At 38.7% G+C, this 16,067-nt stretch overlaps 1 protein-coding gene across 1 annotated transcript; it reads left to right on the forward strand.

The window, feature by feature from the left end:
• Window positions 1–525: 525 nt before the first annotated feature.
• Window positions 526–3,687, forward strand: LOC107079106 (RING finger protein 228). Its single transcript, XM_015360949.2, has one exon. The coding sequence runs from the start codon at window positions 1,380–1,382 to the stop codon at window positions 2,085–2,087; it is 708 nt and encodes a 235-aa protein (XP_015216435.1). The 5' UTR covers window positions 526–1,379; the 3' UTR covers window positions 2,088–3,687.
• The last annotated feature ends 12,380 nt before the right edge of the window (window positions 3,688–16,067 follow it).

Raw genomic sequence — 16,067 nt, forward strand, 5'->3', positions numbered from 1 at the left:
ATCAATCTGCTGTGCACTGCAGAATCTGCTGGTGCAGAATCCCCCAGGTCATCACCCATGGTGAGGCTCCTCAGGGGTGTTTGGCTTGAAAGAGGATGTGCAGTGCTCCTCTGTGTAACTGTTTTGAGATCTTTGGGGGCTGAAAAGCAGTAAAAAAATGTAAGGAATTAAGATGATGACGTTGAACCGATGACTGCCCGGTACTTGCTGGCTATCAGAGTTAATGAGTGAACAAGGACGATGCCAATATCCATTCCTACCATTCCTACTTTTCCTAACCGCTTTAAAGCGTTACATGCTCGTCGGGAGCCGAACTCTATCCCGGAAAGCAACGGGCGCAAAGCGGGATACACCCCGGGCCTGAACGCCACTCTATGGCTGGGAAGACACGGACGCAAATTACTCGCACCGGGGCCAGTGTTCCCAAAAGCTAATTAACCAACCAGAATGTCTTTAGTGGGAGGAAACTGAGTAAATTATAGGCTGAACAGTACCCCTTGTGGCGAAGCTGAACAATAGCTTCCCTTTCCTCTAGGTACCTATTGTTCTATGTTCAATCTAATATTTATTGGTTTTCTGATGTTGCTCTCCAGAGCGGCCATCGATGCGAATTTAAATCCTCCTAATTGCATTTTCTTAATTATATTCCTAAGCAGAAAGCAAAGCATAGCACATCACGGGAGATGGAAAATAACAGAAGCAAAGTAACATCTGATATCGGACTGATTTTTATTCAATTTAATAGATGATACGCAGTGTGCCGGATCAAAAAAAAAAGAAAAACTATTGAATTAAAGCGTAATTGAGATGCTGAAGACACTGTGACGCTGAGAGGTCACTAGATTGAGAAACAAGAGGAATATATTCAGGTACATATGTGTTTAACGGTTCTGTTTCGGTGTTGTGCATGTTTTTTTTTACCTAAAAGGGGGACGCACTGTGCTGTTCATGTGGAGCACCTCGTGCAACATCAATAATTTAATGTGAATCACTGAAGTCTTTGTCTGATATCCTGGTCGTGGTGGTGGTAAGGAGTCTGTGATTGCTTTTGAACGCACAATAAACTGGGATCTGCACAACCCGAGGAGACGAAGCAGCAGACTTCGTGCTGTGCCTGAACTACAGGCTCGGCTCAGCCTACTCGTATAATTCCTGCATTAAATTCACCGGCATTACATCATCGGGTTTCCATCCTGAGCGTCAAAGGAGCCTCGTTTAATATTTAACGGGACTGGAGGATCAGATCAGGAAGAGGGACAGTCAGACGGCTGGACACTGCACAAGACAATCATGGGATTTAAAACAATTGGAAGTGGCACTTAAATAAAACAAAAGACCCCTATCTGCACTGGAAGAGCTTCTGGAAAGAAAAAGATGATATGGCTGAGGCGAACCCAGGAGTGATCGAGGTACAGGGTGTTGCCTCTTACGAGGAGTATGAGTGCAAAATATGCTACAATTATTTCGACCTGGATCGCCGGGCGCCTAAAATACTGGAGTGCTTGCATACATTTTGCGAAGAGTGCCTGACGACGTTGCACCTCAGGGAGGACAGACCGTGGCGTATTAGCTGTCCGATATGCCGTCACAAGACGCCAGTACCGGATTACCGGATCCAGAATTTGCCCAACAACACAAAGGTGACAGAGGCTTTCCCTCTGTATATCGAAGCGGACCCTTTGCCCCAAGACACTCTGCCCCCGCAGCCGCCGCCGCAGCACCCTGCGCTAACCCCGAGGACTGAGGAAAGCGCGGCGCAGACGGCGGCTGCAGCTCTCCCGCCCGCTACCCATACCCCAGCCCGGTACGAGAGCTGCCAGAGCTGCAAGCGGGCCGCCCTGACCACGGGCTGCGTGTGCGTCGTTTTCTCTTTCCTCTCCATGCTCGTGCTGCTCTTCATGGGTCTGATCTTTGTTCACAATTACAACAACCCCCCCTCGCCCATAGGCCCCATCTGTCTGTCCGTCGCCAGCATCTTAGCCATGTTTTCTGTGGTCGTCACGTGGGTGATCTGCTGGTTGAAGTACAGACCAGAGCAGGAAAACAACCGGTCGTCGACATCCAATTCCAACAGGAGGAATACTTAGGACCCTTTGTGTCTGTGCACATCTCATTCTGCAGAGCAGAACTTACAATATGGCATTTTATTCAATCTTAAAATAATAATATGACGCTGGATCTATAGCCCAGCCGATAATTTTATTAATGCCTCCAAATAGTTCTGATTTTGTTGACTGTGATTTTATTTTGCCGATACCTGACCTCTTGACTGCCCACAGGACGTCATTATTCCTGCTTTTATTTTCATTGTTATTTGACACTTGATCTGAAGGGCACCGTGTCTGCGTTTTATTTTTAATTCCGTGAATCACGTGTATTGTTCTTATTCTAACAATATTTTTTTTTCTAAATCTGAGGTAGAAATTCGATCATCCAGTTCTTGAACAAAACAAACAACATCCAAAGATGTGTAATGATCGCGAATCCATGCTTACTTAAAGTTATTACTCAGTGAGCATGGGCTCGAACAGGGAAAAGAGGAAAATACCCAGCAAGCAGCTGAATTGGACATAATGTGGCAATACGGGGCAAACTTGATATATGCACATACTCTCAATCTTAACATGGTTTGGTCGACTTTCTAAACTGAAATTATTTGCGATGTATTGATGCTTGCAATGTTTTTTTTCTATGTATGGTACTTGGTCTAGATGTGATGAAATGTCTGCCCTTTGTATGCTGTTTTTTATCTGGGCTGAAGTAGTTGAAAGGATGCGGCTAATAGCACAAAGGCAAATATTTACACAAGCAAAAGACCTGCACTGAATCACGGCTTCAAAACCCAAGTGTTGCTGAATGTCACTACTTTTATCATACACCTCCAAGGTGTTAATTCACTATAGCACACTGATAATTCACTATAGCACACTTGGAAATGTAATCACATTGCAGTGTTCCTCACAAACGTGGGTCTGCAACAGAAGTACAGTGTATGCCTGCACTAAGTATGTTAATGAACTATGAAGGCTTTTAAGATTAAAATAGTTGGCCTTAATGGTTTTGGACTGGATTTCCTTAAAAAAAAACTTTTGTTAAAGGTTACTGGAGTGAAATGATTCTGCCACGATTTAAAATGTACATCTGGCCGGGGAATGACAAAGCAGTGTTTTGCAAGATGGGTATACAGTGTAAATCTTAAACGCATTTCTGTTGTTATTGTTTAGGGAATATACAATGTAGCTACTCACATAATTGTAAACTATGTGGTGTTTATACAAAGCCAGATTTAAATAAAAATAATGCAGCATTTATGGTTGTTCTCCATGTGACTTAAAACAGTAGTAGTAGCACCCGTTGCTTCACTGTAAATGATACTGCATCATGGTCTCTAGAGCAAGAATTTATTTCAAAGTCTTTTTACACAATTCTGTCAGTGACATTAAGCTTTTATGTTCTGTGACATGATCTGTGCTGGGTACACAGCAAAGGAGGAAAGAAGAGAGAATGTTTATGGATATGTTTTAACGTTTTTTTTGTCCTTTCTATAAATGGAGTTCTAGTAGAAATCTATTTTTGCAATCTTTTTTTATTTCACAGTATGGGCTGGATTTGTTTACTCAACTGGAATTATCTGCACAATTCTTTTGATTGTTGAATACTGTATCCAAATAAAATGAGATTTCTCGACAGGTGCTTCTGTTCTATCAATGGTGTGGATTAACTCTTATCTTCGCAAACTAGAGTCTTAGTGGTCCTTCAGAGAGATTGCTGCCTCGGCTTCACTATGATTTAATAACGGTTACCATCACTTCAAAGAAATTAGACCATCATTTTTCTTGCGAAGTAAAAAAAAAAGATTATCTGAAAATTAAAGTTATTCATATAATAAATCGTTTATCGTTTAATTGACTCATAAAGTGCAGAGATCACTTTTATGTTTTGATTTGAGGATACATTTAAATAGTTCTATGGCAGCACACAGTTTTTCTTGTTTGTTTATCCGCATTAGCTTTGACCCGAATTGTGCGTTTGACTATTTTTAAGTGACCCGCAGCTTCACACCAAGCCCCCTCTAGTGGCTGAAGAAGAGAAATTCAGTTTCTAGGCGTTGAGGCCAACACCATAAAACCGAACAGAATTATTGTCGAATTAAATGTATTACAGATTGAACAATTTGAAGACAGAAAATAGGAATATTTAGAATATTCTTACTACGTTCCTTCTACTTTCAGTAACCACTTTATCCTTAGAGGGCGACAGTGGGCCACAGCCTAACCCAGCAGGCACAGGGCACAAGGGAACACTTCAACCTGGAGGCTCTCACAGGGCCCATTTGGGGGGCAGTTTTGAGATGTAAATTAACCTCAACAGCACGTCCTAGGGCTGTGGTAAGAACCCAGTGCATCTAGAGGAAACCCAGGAGGGCAACAAGCACACAAGAGGTGTCTCAGTCTAGAATCAAACCCATGTCCCAACAGCAGTGATGCTTCAGCACTGATCAACATTTCACCACCCCCAGCACACCTGTTGTTGTAGTTCATTAAAAAAATCCACACTGGATACATAGCTGGGTGATACAAAGAATCCCAACTCCAAATATTCAGAAGTTAATTAAGCATACACGCTATTTATTAAATTTTCTTGCATCACAGATTTACTGTTGGATTGATATCACTGGTATCTGTAGTTGAGTGGAATTAGTGACATTTGATTCCTGCCTGGTGCAATACGGTATGTTCTTCAGGAAGGTATAAAGCAGTGACGTGGTATTAACAGGGGATTTCAACTCCCTACACAGAAAGTGGGATATACCCATGAGGAACGCAGAGGCTCAGAATGTTAACAGTTGCTTATGAGCTCATTTTGTGAAGGCTCTTCCAAGGGTAGATGCTCTTATTGACCAAGCTTTTTCAAGTAACCAGGGCGGAATAAGGGGAGTAGATGTGATAAAACCAAAGACCATAATTTGGCAACCTTTAATACATTAAATCTCTAAAGGCTGAGCCTAAAATTAAGTCTTACAATTTTAGAAATGCAGGCTCTGGGCTCGCTAACAGTGAATTGGAAACAGATGGATACCGAGTCAGCAGAAGGAAGATGGTTATACTTCAGGCAACATAATATTCACTTCACAAAGCAAATTCATCCCCTAAATTAGTTAATACAAATCTAGGAAAGTATGGCCTAAATGGTTTGAGAGATTAAAATGTCAAAAGGAAGGCATCTCTCTACTGATCACGTAAAAAGACACAAGATAGTAACTAAATCTGGTGAACTTAATTTCACTAAGTGAACTAAATTTAACACTGTCATGTTCAAAATGTAACGCTGACTATGCCCATGTAGGAACATACATTGTGCACATTACATTTGTGATTCGAAGCTACACACAGAAAGTACACATGACAGAGATCTGAAAATGTATGTAGATTCCATTACATTCTTATCAAGACAACACGGGAAAGTCAGAAAAAGCAAACAGAATGCCTGGGTATATATCCTTAAGCACGAAATTTAAATCAAAGGATGTTATGTTTCAGCTTTACAATGCTTAGTAAGACCTCATTTACAACAGTATGCAGTTCCCCACAAAACAGATTTTATAGCCTTAGAACGGCAACAAGAATGATTCCTGGTCTCAGCAGATTCTCATACACAAACAGGTTAAAGAATCTACATTTCTTCAAGCTAGAACAAAGACAACTGAGAGTATGTTTGAACCAAATACATAAATATCCAAGGACTCTGTATCCTCTGGATCAAAACAAGGACATAGGGTCTGAACTGGAAAAAGGAATTAATTCTGATCAGAAAATAAAAACGCTCCATTGCAGAGAGTGGTGCTGTCCATAACCAGCTTCTAACGCAGCTGGTTGAGACCCAGTTGCTAGGCTCCTTCAAGAACTGTCTGGACAAACGTGTAAATTTCCTTGGCTACTAAACTACCAAATAAGCTAATTGGTCTGAAGTGCCTCCTTTCACTTACTTTCACACTACACAACTTTTCCTAGGATTTTCAGTCGTAGCCTTCATTTACATAATCCTAAGAAAATCACAGCGAGATGTAGAGAGTTGCAGTGCTTGCCCGTTACCGTCAGTTGTGTAGTGTGACTCCCGCGCGACTCAGTCATAGCGCTGTTAACAGCCCCCACGACTCTCTGTGTTGTGCTACGATAATATCAAACTGGTTTGATTTTCTTGCAGCGAGTCACAAGTCGCAGGGGTGGGCTCTTGTGTCTGCGACAGTCAACAGCCAATGAGCGCTCTACCGGAAGTACATCGCATACAATGCGGCTGCAAAGAAAGGAGGAAAGCGAGTGTTTTGGGCTTTGTAAATGGAAAAGAGCGCAAATGGAGCCAGCACAGATGTCCGTTCGATGTTTCGTGTTTGTCGTTTCGTGTTTGTTGTTTGTTTGCTTTCATGCGGTGCGCCTCTTGTGCTCCGCGTTGATCGGCTGCCAACATGAGGCGACCTTGCGGTACTTTCGCGGTCAAATATAAGATTAGGAACCGTGATGAAAAGTCGTGAGGGAATCGTGTAATTAGTCACCCACTGCGATTCCTAGACACACTCTAAGGCAGTGAGATTCAGCACCTGCAGTCGTTAAATTTGACAAGCTTTCCGACTAGAAGTCGTATCGAGTCATGTCGGCTTTTTATGACTAGGAATCGTAGGGGGTGACTAATTACACGATTCCCTCTAATTCCTCTATGACATCTCCAACACTATTCAATACTTCAGTACTAGTCCCCAAGGTTTTATAGGTAACCATGAAATCATCCATTTCTATTCACTTGGAACAATTTAATTGTGAACAATTGCAAGAAACATGTTAAATTTACCAGATTATAAATCATTTAGATTTATAACTATACATAACTCAAATGGTCAACCCAGCTTCTTTAATTAGGTACATTACGTACTTAATTGATCAATAAATTACAAATATACATCGTCTTTAGAAACAGATGTTTTCTGGCTCTTTACGAAAAGGCCTTGAATTGGACACTCCAGGACTGGTGATGGAGATCCCTGCTCTATGAGTTCTGATATGTCAACAAACTGAGGAGAAGACATCACTCATGAGAAGAGGTCTAGTACAAAATCTGAACCAGTATTTCCCCGATAGCATAAACATTATTTAACTTTCCAAACCTCACCAATAAAAGAAGTAGGGTGTTTTATGTTCTTCAGAACATTTACTTATTTGACCATGTATCCATTTTCTCACCACTTTATCCGTTACAAGGTTGCAGGAGAGTCAGAGCCTAGCCTGGCAAGCAAGGATAAACCCTGGATGGGACACCAGCTCATTGCAAGACAGAGATGGACAAACCCTCACACACTATTATTGTTATCCAGTTGGCCCAGAAGCCAGTTAAGCTACCAGTATGTCTTTGGGCTGTGGAATGAAACTGGAGCACCTGGAGGAAACCCACACAAACACAGGGAGAACGTATAAACCCCACTCAGATAGCCCCCCAGGAATTGAACCCAGGGCCCCAGTGCTGACAGGGAACAATGCTAAACACTGTATCACCATGTTGCCCTTACTTACCTGTGGTTTATTCAAACTTTGCTTTGTCATACTTTCATTTGGAAATTCCTTAGCAATTCTGTCCATTTGGTTATAAAAATGTATTTGAAATCATTGAACACGAATGCAGTGCATGCTTTGGAATTAATATTAACACATTACTTTGCAAACAATGATTACAAACAAATATACTCAATAATGGTGTTGCAGATGCCAACTTTTAAAAACAAATGGTTTTCAAAGCAACTTTAAGCGGAACCCTTTGAATAGATGGTTTTGATGGGTGTTTAGGAAAACCCGAGTGTTGAGATCACAATGTCAGTGAAGCAATGTACTGAAACTGATAGGACCAAGTGTGGCAGCTAAAACATCAAAAACATGAAATAAAAAATATGAGATTTGACAGGTCTTAATGTTGATTATCTTTTTTTATGCAGTCATCTCAAGTCAACAGTCCGGGGCTCAGCATTCGTATAACCTCCTATGTCTCTCTGATGGTAGTGATCATCTTCCACATTGCAAGTTCTAATAAAAAGTTAATAGAAACAAAAAAGGCTTCAGTGCCTATAAATCTGAGGGTTTCTGCAATTCCTCATCTTTACAGAGATGTAGTGCTCTCTAAAACCAATGTGATCCTTTCCTCTTCTCCTTTCCTGCATAATTTGTACTTGGAGGGTTATCTCTGTTTTATCTACCAATACCAATGTTGAGGACCTTATGTATAGGAATATAGAGGAATATATATATGAAGACCTTAGCTCAGTGAAAGTCTCTTCCCCCCATTGAGAGCTAAACCTTTTCCCAAGCAGTTTGTTTGTACAACCTCAATGCTACATATTTAGGAATTTACAAACACCAGTGTGACAACCCACAGTACATTTTGGTGAAGACATTTTTATTTTCCAAAACAAACATAAAACACTGTTCAAAAAATACAAATATATATTTCCCATCCCATATGAACCATCTTCACCACCCCCCTTAATGTCCCCTCCAAGATTCGACCAAACTCCCACTAAATTATGGCCAGACAGCTATTGGAAACTCCATGCAGCAAGACTATTTTTTAATGCAAAGTTCCAAGGAAGGAGATTGCCTGACTCTTCTAAAAGCATTGCATTGCAGTTCAGAAATAGAAAGAAAGTTTACAAACAAGAGAAAGCCATTCAGCCCGTTTAGCCCAATTAGCAGATGGTAGTTAGTTAATCCAAGAAAGTCATCCAGCTGTTTCCCGAAGGAAACCGGGTTATCAGCTTCAACAACATGACTGGGGAGCTTGATCCACACTCCCACAAGCCTTTGTGTAAACGGGTGCCTGTTCTCAGTCTTAAAGGTGCTTCCATGAAGTTTTTACTTGTGTTTATGCTTCAGTGTTGATTGAAGGAGTCCACTGAGTAGACTGTTTCAGTGTCTTTGAGGATTTTGAATGCTTGGATCAGGTCTCCTCGTAATCTTCGTTCTTCAAGAATAAAAAAAGGTTCAGTATCTTCAGCCAGGTAATGAAGAACATTCCCTTGAACTCCAGATTATATCCACTTGCTCCCCTCTAGACAAATTCCACAGCAGTAATATACTCTTTATATAATTCTGTAATGTGATGACCAACACTGTACACGTTACAGTATTAAAAATGAGGTATTTCTAGAGCATTGTACAATTTTGACATAAATGTCTTGATTAGAATTTTCTGCGTTTATGTAAAACCATTTCACTCGCGTCTTTATTATTTCCCATGTCTAGCTAAATACTGGAAAGGCTAAAGCCAATGACAAGAGAATTCTTCAGTTTACCATTACCAAACTAAAACCCACACACTCCCAGGAGGGATAATATCCAGTTATTAGCCAGGCTGTGACAGTTTGATACTCATTTTCCATGGTTTTATTTTGTATGGCTGTTGTGAATTGGAACACCAGTGTGCATTACAATATAACTTTGGTTTGACTCTCCTCCGTTTCACTGTGAAAGGCTACTAAATAATATAATTACTGGATCTTTTACTAAACCTTAATTTAATTAACTTAACTTAATTTAGTAGTATACCCAAATTCTAATAGCATGCTATAATAAACAAAATAATATTATATTTACAATAAAGTACCTCAACATTACTCTGAAAATTACTTAAGTATCTGAAAATAGCCAGTTGTGCAAGGCTTTTCATGAGCTAGTTGTATCAAAGACAGATTTTTCTGTCCACAACATTTCAGTTTATTCAAGAGATACTTCTTGCTTTACAGCTATAAATATTTCTTTGTCATAAATACTAATGGTAGCGCTACACAGGACATGCAAAGAAAATAAATGTTTATTCTTTGGAATGACTGGTGAGCCAGGGAATTATAAAACTCAAACCACAGGGTTTCATAAGTTTGAATTGTAAAATGCAAAATCATAATTCTTGCTGATATCATCTTCTATACATGACATTTAAGAGGTAAAACCAGGACAGTCCACATTGCCAAAAACATATTAAGTATAGCATACGAATTAAAATAACAGAAATATTGTTAGTCCAATTGGTATGCAATACTGTCTAATCTAAACCCATCATAGAAAGTTTTATTTTAAATGTCAAAACCTAAATGCTAAATGAAAACATCAACATATATTTCCTCAGTGCATAAAACTTGACATAGAAGGTTTTGAAGTGCTTATTAAAATGAGTGCTGTAATTTACTACCATAGACTACCAAAGTTAAAATTTACATTGACATTTGTTATATTATGGATGTAGTTTTACAAGTCATCCATATAAATATGGCTTTGTCTGCTTTCCATAAAAATATTTCACTACTTCATATATAATGCAGTCTGCAGCAGTTGGTAGTGTAAACACGTGAACAACATTTGAACTGCAGGTCAAGTGTGTCTAAAAAGCAAAATATCTTTAACAAAAAACAAGACACAACAAAGTTATGAGAGAAGAAAACCTACACACGCACTAACTAACCTATGGATTCCTCCACATTCTTCTGTACTTCCTGGAGACAAAACCATACCATTTTTTAAAATCTAGTTTAAATTAAGAATTTGTTTTGAATTAAATTATGAACAGACTCTTGTCCAATGGAATACAACGGGATAGATCTGGCTACTAGTAAAAAAAAAAGATACACCGCTTATATAGTTTGGGCTTGAACAAAGACTCAAGCCTGCAAAGCAGTTCAAAGTCGAGGGCCAGGACAATCAATTCTGTCTTTACAGGTTTTTGAGGGATGGTTAATTAGCAACTGATCAACAAACAGGTGATTTGACTTCTTAGCAGTTTGAGCTATTAATTAGAATTTAAAGTGTTAGGTTCAAAATTGACTCTGGACATCGAGGACTGTCACTGACTATTCCCGATCTAATGTAATGGACAATGCCTAATCTGTTTTTTTTTTTTAATATAGTCATCCTATGGGTTTATGACATAGAACGAGTGCAGGGGAACTAAAACATCAAACTACTGTGATTTCAGCTGAAACCTGCATTGGAAATTCCAGGCTGACTGAGGCGATCACCTCGAAAAACTGTCATCGCGGGGGGAGAGAAAGATTTTTGAAAAAAATCTCATTTTTTGCTGGTCAGAAGGAAAAAGGATCAAAAACAGCATTTTCGGTCGTGAATAAGGGGAGAGTAGTGCGAGTCTGGGGGGTGGCAGAGGCTGTGTAATCAACTCAGCACACCAGGCATTGAAGACACGAGATGCCTGAGGATGTCATTTTTATCTTCCCTCACCCCAAGTTAAAATAAAACCACTGAGTTTGAATCACTTAAGGAGCCTGTTAATCCCAGGCTGGTTGGGATGAAATATATATCCAGATGAATCGCGTGGAAATGACCGTAGGGCGTATGAACTGCCCGGGGACATGAGATTTAAACAGAATCGGTTAAGTGTGAATAACTATGTCATCCTTGTATATGCTGCACTGGACTAGACGCTCTTTAACAGACGCTGGCTCATGGCAGAGGATGTTGAGGAGATAGGAAGTGTGTTGCTAATGTCTTTTAACTCTGCTCACGGGATATAAGTATAAAACGTGCTGAATTTTAAATAATACTCGTTTACACGTACGCATCGCTAGGTATACTTCTTTGTGTGTATGACGTGAAACTGAACATTTTTTTTTTTGCGTTGGGGCAGGAGAGGCCTAATATACGAAGCACTAACGCAATAGGCTACCCTTTAATGAGCTTGGTGGATTTCAATTACTACGGTTTTACACATTTTAGAGAAGAAATATTGTGCAGTTCAGAGAAGCTGGGGTTTTTACCGTTCAAACATAAAAACTATACTGTATGTGACTAAATAGAAATTCATAAGAAAAAACAAATTCACTAACAACAAAAATGAGACAAATTCAGTGCATATTTATTTAAAGCAACAAGACGCCGAAAAGCAAATGCTAGATGTGGATTTAAAATGTAACCTACTTAAGAGACAGTGCAATTGAATACGTTTTAAATTGTAGGCACTGCTGAGCAGATATAGGAATGCACTGTTGCAATAAAGAGTATAATTAATGTGTTAATTAAATGTCACTTTTAAATCGTTGAAGTGCTTAAAGTGTTTTTAAAGAGATGTTATCAATAAGGATATTAACTACAAGGATACCGTTATTTTAGTGACTGATAATATTTCAAAATGATCTGTCTATAAAATTGTGAAGTGGTTTGTTTATATGAGTTATCGAGTGAACATAGTTTTTTTCTTGTCAGCCTTTGAAGACAAAGTTAGCAGTGGTAGTTTTAATTAATACTCAAACAGGAATACTAAGAAGTTACCTTGTATAGAAAATAATATGTCGATATTTAGACTACCGGTAGCTTAACCTAAGGTATGTTATCTCGCCTCAAAAGACACAATAAATGAATTTTATTCACATAAAAAATGGGTTACATATTAAGTTTGGTTTATTTCAATGTTATCTACCATACATAAAAAAGATGCTTGCATATCATTATAAAAATGTACTTAATATACAGATGGGAAAAATGCTTTAGTCAATGAAAACGTATGCGTGATTTTACCTGCGTTAGGTGAAACGTCTTCGTGTAGAGAGGTAGAGAGGGAAAAGTTCTCGAACTGGACAGATTTCAGAAGTCATGTTCTTTTTTCACAGAGAATAAAATAAACTTCAGTTCTCTTGGTACCTGATCCGTTTTCATCTTTCAAGATCTCCAAGTCTGAGTCTGCTCTTCTCCGACGCAGGGTGTAATCAAGCCTATTTCCCAATCCCCGGCGAAGAAGTGACGCGCATGATGGAATACACACAACCAATTCCAGATTTCAGGTACACTTTCTCGCGGATTGAAGTCTGGCTTGAAGTTTTTTAAAAAGCACAATAACAGACCCCAAAAACTCTCAAAGTATAGACGGTCACACAATGACAGTGGAAGATTCTACTTCTACAGAAAGTGAACACATTCATGCTCATAGTGTAGTTGGTTTTGATGAAATGTAGACCCAGAAACGGTGAAATTGGTCCCATACAGTACCTTCGCCTGTAGGCAAAGTCAAACTGTAAAAGACGATTCTTGTGTCCTTGAAACAGCAAAGACATTGAAACTAACCAAATGTTTTTTTTTCCACTATATATTGAGATGATTATCATCTTGAACTTCACTAAGAAGAACATTTTGGCAAGCCGTGCAATGGAGATGAACCAGTCTTTATGTGCAAGTGTTGAGATAATGGGTTTTCTGTTTTTTTTTTTATATACTGAAATTAGGTTTCTGTACATAAAACAAACCTTGAAAACTGAGCATATCACTCCCGTTAATCCATTAGCCATGGGGATCAAATGTCACTTTTGAAAATAAGGAAAAAGATTGTCATATGACTTTTTATTCTTAATATAGTAATATTGTGTTTCAGTATAATCTTTTTATCGATAATACGAGTCTGTTAGTACAATATCTGAATAACATATATCTTGCGACTACAAATTCAGTTTTCTTTTTTCACTAATATTTTAAGGAGTTTTAATAATCTATACAAAAACGCAAGCTGCGCATAGAGTTTTCCCCTTGCAAATTAACACATAATAGTTTTACAAGAACTTTATGCATTTTACTAGCAGTCGAGGTTTTAAGCAAACTGTATGTTACCGATGACCTTCTGGCGTTTTAAAGACAAAAAAAAACATGAATATTTTAGAAATGGATCTTTCGTGTTTATAACAGGTCTACTTTAATGAAATGACTCAAGGATTTAAAAAAATATTTAAAAAAAAACAAGGGCCGAAAACTTATTTTATTTCTAAAGAATACGACAATCTGCACTTTAAAATCACACCGGAGCTCCTAATTTCTAATGTTATTCATCAAATTGAACATTTTGTTTTCACAGAATAAATTGGTCTACTTTAAAATAACTTAAAATGTATAATTTCGTTACATCTCTAGAATTAGGTTTCGGGTCGTTTATAAACTATAATAGAGTTTCTTGCAACTTTAATATTTCTGTCTTAATCATACTTTGAGAGTGTTTACTTTTTCAGCAATTTATAAGCGAATTCCCAGATACTAGAAGTAGTCCTAACTACGTAAACGACATTTTCGCACTTTTTAATCCGTTAATTTAAAATCAACTTTCATTATTATTATTTGAATACAGTTGTTACATGCTAAATTGTAAATGTCTCAGTAAAGAGAGAACTACTTTGTTAACACGTGACAGAAACCCCGTTTCTAGCTTATTGGCTCACTTTCTTCCATTGTCTCGTGTTCACAAAAAGGAAAACATTTGAAGTATCTTTTTACATTTTTAAAAGGTAAAATGTTAATTGACCTTTCTGAGGTTGAGAGTCTTTTAATCTTTCTTCATTTAGGTGTTTGGTTGTGCTCACAAGTGCCTCTCCCTGCTGTGTTTTTATAAAGTGGACAAAGCACCAAAGAAAGCCCAATTAAAGGCTGGTGTTATGCGTTTTATACAAAAAAAACCGTCTGGTGTCGTTTTAACTGCAAATGTCGTGTTCCCCAGCAAAAACCTAGCCTGTAAATTCTTTTTAGCAAATACAGTATATACATATGTTATAGGCACAGCAGGGGCAGTACCTCTATATGTTATTGCAAGTAAATTCATCCTTAAGTGTCAGAAATGATCTACAGTAACTGAATTCAGGCTCAATATTATCGAAGCCCAGGCAACTACCATAAGCAAAATATGTAGTTTCCAATTAAACTAATGCCAATTATATATTCGGTATTCAGAACTCCCATTATAATCAGTAAATGTTTGGAAATCACCTGCATCTATTCACAATGTTCTGATCACTCTGTCTCAGATCTGTGAAAACTTCAGGACCTTTTTCGTGTTTCGGGTTTCAATGTGAGAAACCCTATTACGACTGAAAGGAGGATACACATGGCCAACCTAACTTTTTTTTTAACGTCTCCGTTTATCCATTATTAAAACTTTGTTTACGTTATAACGTTTCCACAAATTAATTTCAAAACGTAATTTATAGAATATTAATTGCCATTGTTACTCCTTTGTATGAATCTATCCCCACTCGTGTAGTCGGAGTCTCAGCTTGGCCATGGTGTAATTGCTAATCCATTTAAAATGCACCTGGGTCGCCCAAAGCTCTGTAATTAGCAAAAAGACTCCACGCGCTTCTATTGCAGACCGTGAAATGCGCTGCGCTCAGTGCAAGAACAATTATACCACATTAGAATGAATGAGAATTTAATGTTTTCGATACGTTTTTTTTTTCCCCAGCACGAAAAGGTTCATAGTGCCTATCGTTTTGGATGTTCTCTTCTGGACATTTATTTAACGCACGATTGCTTTTCACCATATTGAGGGGGGGAAGGTTATCAGCTAGCGAAGATGTTGACTCTTCAACAAAAAAGGCCCAATAAGACAGAAGAGCAGAAACAACAAGGGGGGGGTGCTGTCTAAAACTGGATATTTTAACACCTCCGATGAAACATTTGGGAAAATTCGATAGTTCGTCTCGAAAAGCCTTTGTTTGGCTGAATTCAAAGGCTACAGGCTACGGTGAACGAGCCCCATCCCTTTGATTGATTAAGGCCCTGAATAAGTCGAGTTTCTTGACTGACAGAGAAGTGAATAGGCTTCCCCAAATAATGAGTACTGTGGTGAACGGGGCTGGCACGTCCCTGCCGAAGTAAAAAGGGATGAGTTTTCTGGCACTTACGAAGTTATAAATAAAGGGTCCCCACAATTGCACCTTCTTCGGGGACAGACAGCCTTTACAGCACTCCTGGCGTCGTATCCTGCTGTGGCCCTCCAGTCCCTAGTCAGACATTTCGCTTCTTTTATTTTAACTAGTCCAGTGCAATCTAAATGCTACTATAAATTCCTAAGAATGGACAAACGCTAGAATATGTGTGTGTGTGTGTGCGCTAGTGGAGACAGACTCTAAATTACAACACATTTATTTTATGACCTCTGCGAGACCTAACCCCTGTAAGCGGATTCTGAGTAAGCTGCAGGCATCTTTTGCTCTTTTCGTTACTAATTCGAAAACGGGGAAAACTTGGGAGTGGGAGAAGGCACGATTTCTTCGCCCT

This window comes from Lepisosteus oculatus, chromosome 13 (genome assembly GCF_040954835.1).
Source record: "Lepisosteus oculatus isolate fLepOcu1 chromosome 13, fLepOcu1.hap2, whole genome shotgun sequence".
Classification (NCBI taxonomy): Eukaryota; Metazoa; Chordata; class Actinopteri; order Semionotiformes; family Lepisosteidae; genus Lepisosteus; species Lepisosteus oculatus.

Coding starts and splice junctions, on each gene's coding strand:
- LOC107079106 (XM_015360949.2), top strand. CDS start 1,380: ATGGCTGAGGCGAACCCAGGAGTGATCGAGGTACAGGGTGTTGCCTCT.